The following is a 5,966-nucleotide window of genomic DNA, read 5'->3' as shown; positions in this document are numbered from 1 at the left end:
GTGTGTGTGTGTGTGTATATATATATATATATATATATATATATTGAAAATGATGTTATCTGAATTTTAATTTACTATATATGTGATATAGTATATAGTAGTCAACAAAACCGCCCGATAAAAAAGTGACTCCATAGGCAGCTGTAACAGACAAAAAACCCTTTTAACCACAATCCAACTCATTTTCTTTCATTTCAAAGCTGATTTTGCTTACTTACACAATGCATGCTTACTTGGTCATGTTTGCTTACTTAGTTATATTTTTAATTACTTCATTTGAAATGTTTGTCCCACTTGTGGCAACTTTAAAAACAGATTATCTCATATTTTCCATGACAATTATGTCATCCAAACAATCAGACATGCAGAAGACAGAAAGATTGTTCATGCTGACTGCTTCACCTCTGAACTATCAATCATATTTAAAAGAAGAAAAATCATATTAAAATACACAGTGCGTCTAATTAAATCAGACAAATACGCATAGGCGCATATGCTGTACATTCTGGCATTACAATCAGCTGTGCAGACAGCCTTGATCGCATGAGACTGCCCTCTTTTTATGCAAATTCTGCAGGAGAAATGGGCTTTTAATTGAATTATTACACAATCAATACTCACCCCTCCTCCGGCAGACACTCTCTCCAGAGCCTGAGAGGGGAATAAAAAGAGTTTGTGAAGAGCTCATTATCAGCCAAGTCTGCTGGAAACAAGCTTGAATTGAAAAACTTGTGATAACTAAACACATGATATCATGGTTTGATTTTTGCTTTCAGTTTAATAGCATTATGTGCTCATCTAAAAAATAACACCTAAAAGATTATATATTTAGAGTTCAAATTTGATGCAAGATTCATCAGCTAATAGGCAAAGGATGTGGTTGAAGATGCGTGGGCAATGTGATGTTATTTGTGACGTGTGAGCCAGACTTACGAGACAAGCTGACATCCTGGCATTTCGACCACAGAAACACGCCTGAGCCTTCAGATACTGACTCATAGGGAAACCACACACACCATCGACACACCCTGAGCAACAGCCACAAAACAACACAAAAAACAGAGATGAAATCAAACAGCTTTTAACATAAAAATACTGTTCAAAGAAATTATTCTTTTAGTCAGCAAGGATGCATTCAAATTAATCAAAGATGACAGTAAAGACATTTATAATGTTATAAAAGATGTCTATTCCAAATAAATGCTGTTCTTTTGAACTTTCTATTTATCGAAGAATCAGGTAAAAAGTGTTTTCCAACCATTTTCAACCTTGATTATAATAAGAAATGTTTCTAGAGCAGCAAATCAGGATATTAGAATGATTCCTGAAGGATCATGTGACACTGAAGACTAAAGCCTAAAGCCTTCTGAAAATTCAGCTTTGCATCACAGGAATAAATTATATTTCAAAATATATTAAAATAGAAAACTGTTATTTTAAATCGTAAAATGTTTCACAATATTACTGTATTTATTGCATATTTGAACAAATAAAAGCAGCCTTGGTGAACATAAGAGACTTCTTTCAAAAACATTAAAAATCTTAACAACCCCAAACTTTTTATTGCATTTTAAAACTGAACGCTAAACATTATGTGGATGAGAACCTGTTGAACACATGCCATTCAAACAAGACCCACGCTGTGGTTTGAGGCCTATTCGTGACGCAGATAAACACTGTTTACTCCAGCTATCATGCTAATCTAAACCAGTCCAGCACAGGCCTGAAAAATGTGTGAGATACAGGGACAGTGTGCAAAACAATATCAGCAATTTCATTATAAAAACTTCAACACTGTCTTGAGGAGACCAGTTGCTGTGGGGTGTTAAACTGAAGGCTCTTCATTTTGCGTATGATAATAAAACACTTAAAAGTGAAGTGTGTATTTTTTTTTATGAAAATATAAATTAAATGCACTATAAATAAGCGACTGCTTAACCAAATGATGTTTGTGGGTGGGACTTCCTGTTTTCTGTTTAAGTAGGAGACATTGCGTGGGCTCTTCTGAATTGAGTCAGCAAATGCACGGCCTGAGAGGAGATATTGTGTAAAAAGTATTACGCTGTCAAAATGAAAAGATCATAGCAGTAAATTCTGCTCAGGCAACTGAAATTCTATGCAAAATCTTCATAAATCTGTGGGATGCTGCTAGTGACACAAAAAGACACACTTCACCTTTAAGTGCACAGCATGCTGTAAGCTTACAGGGTTTTGAGACTAAAAGACACAATGTTCATTTCCATTGGAACTGCATTTGTTTGATTACATTTTGTTTCTTCTTCAGAACAAACGTGTTTGTAAAGCGAGCCGCTGAAGCCCTGAAAACTCTTGACATCATCATGCTGAAACGCCACGTTGTACTGACTCTTCTTGAGTTAGTGAGATCTAACAGACAGTCTGTTGAAGGGGAGAGTGTTTGTGATGTCAGTCCAACGTCTGCACACACTTCATGCCTTTTAACTCTGTCCCTGCAGCAATCGAGAGCCTGTGATGTGATCACCAGGCTTTAAAACAATGAGATATTATTGTAGCCCTGCTGTGCTTCATAGCACAGTAATTATGTGATCAAAATATTAGATTCTGAAGGCACTCCAATCCTTTATGTGCGGTCTCCTTTATGAGAAAGTGTCTAAGAGAGAGACAGACAGAAACCACATTCTCTCTTAAAACTAACACCAAGTCTTAAAGGAAAAGTCCACCTATAAATAAAAATTCTGTCATCATTTACTTATTCATTTATTTATTTATGCGTAACACAGACAAAGATATTTTGAAAAACAAGAGTGCTTTTTGTCCAAACAATGAAAGTCAGTGGGGACTAATGGAGTTGTTTTGGAGCCTAGTAAACTTTAAATAATAATAATAATTATTATTATAATTTTACAATTAATTAAAATTATATTTATAATTGCAAATTAGTATATTTTTCTAATAACAAAATTATTATTAACTAATGAATTAAGTAATTTTATTTAATAAACAACAATTTATCAATTATTATTCATTATAAAATAATATATTATTCATTATAAAATAATAAATATAATAATAATAATTTTGATTAATTATTTTATAATGAATAACACACTTATTATCAATGTTGTAGTTGTTATTATTATAACTTATACAAGTTTTAATTCATTATTGAATAATAATTAATATCATAATTGTTAGAATGGTATATACAGTATTTGTAAATGATAATCTTTATAGATAATAATAATAATAATTATTATTATTATATAATTTACTTATTTAATAAATAAATAAACAACAACAAAAAACATTCAGCATAAAATAATGCATTTTATATATAAAAAAACAACAACAATAATAATAATCATAAAAAAATGTTGTAACTATTATTTTAATAGTTACTAGTTTTAAGTGGGGAAGTCGTGCTCTCTCCCACCTTCAATACCACGACTGAGGTGCCCTTGAGCAAGGCACTGAACCCCCAACTGCTCCCTGGGCGCCGCAGCAAAAATGGCTGCCCACTGCTCCGGGTGTGTGTTCACGGTGTGTGTGTTCACTGCTGTGTGTGTGCACTTTGGATGGGTTAAATGCAGAGCACTGATTCCAAGTATGGGTCACCATACTTGGCCACGTCACATCACTTTCACTTTTACTTTTTTTACACCCAGTATTGGTACAGAGCTACACATTGCTGGAAAGAACATTATACAGAGAAATGCAATTACACACAGCTTGTCTTGTCTTGACTTGGGCACCCAGTCTGATAGAGACTGATCTGTCCATGTGTGTGTGTGTGTGTGTGTGTGTGTGTGTGTGTGTGTGTACGACAGGAAGTGTTCTTACCCTGTCTGTCCTGATCAAACTCTTCAGAGAGCAGGTGGTAGCAGCAGCCCACACTGCAAACGGCGCGCATCTCCTGTTTGGCCCTGAACATCCGCAGAGTGCTGGGGGCCAAATCTCCACATGTATGCAGGCCAACCAGAACTGCATCCTGGGCACCAGCCAGAGAAAAGAGAGGGAGAAAAAAAAAAAAAAGGTAATTTAGTGAAATCAACACAGGCTGTTTGCCATCTCTCATTGATCATAAATAATTTGCTATGGACACATCCAAGTCCCTCTCCATTCTTGAGCTCAAATTCACCTAATTAACATGATTAGGATAATCGCAGGCGTCTCGCTGAGCTGTAACAGCAATGGTACAACTTCAGCTCCATAATCAAAGCCCACAGCTGGACAACTATTGCAGCATAGAGTTTCTCTTGTGCTATTATATGAGTTTAGTATACATTAATTATTTGATCCTGAGAGAATGAAATGAATTCACAACACAAAAAACGTAATGCTACAAATAAAATGGAAGAATACCGTTTGAGCACATAATTAGTATTTTAAGCATGGTATTATATGATGATATGATTGTAATATATATCTTGTGTGGAACTGATAGCACACAACACTTCCTCTGGACTCACACACATGAACATGCTCCAAACATCACGCGTGTAAAAGTCCACAGTGTGCGCATTTGAGATACTTAACGATATGGAGAGAAAGCGCTTAGCTTCATCTATTTTTCTTTTTAAAGTGTCTTACTGTTGTTTTACATGTACACAATTTTTCCTGCCCTGGTTATTTGATTTTTGAATGAATAATAAATAATTATTTTTATTATTATTATATTTAACAACACTTATTTAAACATTATTTGTTTTCCATGTATTACTAATTATTTTATAGTGAATAAATAATAATTCTTATTTTTAATTAAATAATAATAATAATAATAATAATAGGTTTATTATTATTATTATTATTATTATTATTATTATACTTGTCTCCCTTGGTCAGAACCCCCTGTATTATGACATCTCTTCACCTCCAGCTCTGTGATCAGCGTCTTGAGCTCAGTTTTTGCAGTGATATATGAGGTCAGAGGGGAAAACAGGCTGCCGTCGCTGTCGTTCCCCCTCCCTTCTCGAGTTTTCCTCTCCAGATTCTCTCTCTTCCTCTTCTCCCTGTCCTCCAGACTCAGCTGGCTGGGGTGGACGCGGGGAGAGACGTCCTCTATGACGTCCAAAGACAGCATACTGAGGAAGCTGCTTCCTGAATCTGAATCATTTGGGTCTAATGAACATACTGCGGCATTATCTGAAGTGGATAAATCATTGGTGACTTGTCTTGATAAAGCACTGGTTTCCGCTTGAGCCCCAAAATGTTCCTTTTCCTTAGTAATAAAGTTTCTGCTGTGTTGTTTACTCCCATCCTCACTGTCCAAAGGTTGTTTCTTTGTGGCTCTGTCCGGTTTCTGATAGGCTTTGGAAAACTTCTTCAGTTTCCTGTTCCTCTCATGAGCTCCATGCGTGTTGGTGCTGGAGGAGTCGATCCCGAACACTTGCAGGTTGAACCGCATGGACAGATAGGAGCACAGATAGCCTTTCCCTGAACCCACGTCTATCACCTGAGATGAAGAAACAGATGATGAAAAAGATGAAATTCAGTTTGTTTTTAACTAAAGTACATTTGAAACATTTTTACCTGTTTGACTCGACAGCATTTGGCCAAACTAGCCACAGCCTCAGACATTGCCTGCACCTCATGGGCCTTCTTACAGTTCATAAACTCATCCGGCCCAAGAACTTCGTCTGATGACACTCCTATGGGAATTACAGACAGTGCATGAAATATGTGTATCTAATCACCTGAATGTGACATGCATAATAATCACAATAAAGATCCAGTGGAATGTAAATATGTTTTTCGGTGCTTCTGATCTGACTGCAATTACCTTCTATAATGTCTCTCGTCATCAGTTTCAGATTCTGCATCAGATCTTCCAGCTGCATACAGACCCCCAGCCCCGGTAAACAGTGGGCTTTCGCTGCCCACAGCAGGGCTGATATGTCCACCAACTTCTTTGAGGCATTGCAGAAACCAAAGGTGGTGTTTTCCTTCTCTAAATGCAAATATATATGTATGTATGTATCCTTTTA

The 5,966-nt window shown here is 36.0% G+C and overlaps 1 protein-coding gene across 1 annotated transcript in view; it reads right to left on the bottom strand.

Moving 5' to 3' along the window:
• mettl25 (methyltransferase like 25) overlaps window positions 1–5,966 on the bottom strand; it is a 10,287-nt gene that overhangs the window by 4,138 nt on the left and 183 nt on the right. Inside the window, exons 2-8 of the mRNA XM_016443972.1 lie at window positions 5,762–5,929; window positions 5,512–5,630; window positions 4,853–5,434; window positions 3,820–3,967; window positions 934–1,028; window positions 622–651; window positions 107–141 (exon numbers count right to left, since the gene is read on the bottom strand). Coding sequence (XP_016299458.1) covers window positions 107–141; window positions 622–651; window positions 934–1,028; window positions 3,820–3,967; window positions 4,853–5,434; window positions 5,512–5,630; window positions 5,762–5,929 — 1,177 coding nt within the window. The remainder of the gene's footprint in view (window positions 1–106; window positions 142–621; window positions 652–933; window positions 1,029–3,819; window positions 3,968–4,852; window positions 5,435–5,511; window positions 5,631–5,761; window positions 5,930–5,966) is intronic.

Source organism: Sinocyclocheilus anshuiensis, unplaced genomic scaffold (genome assembly GCF_001515605.1).
Source record: "Sinocyclocheilus anshuiensis isolate Anshui unplaced genomic scaffold, SAMN03320099.WGS_v1.1 scaffold183, whole genome shotgun sequence".
NCBI lineage: Eukaryota > Metazoa > Chordata > Actinopteri > Cypriniformes > Cyprinidae > Sinocyclocheilus > Sinocyclocheilus anshuiensis.
This window is presented reverse-complemented; position numbering and strand designations above follow the sequence as displayed.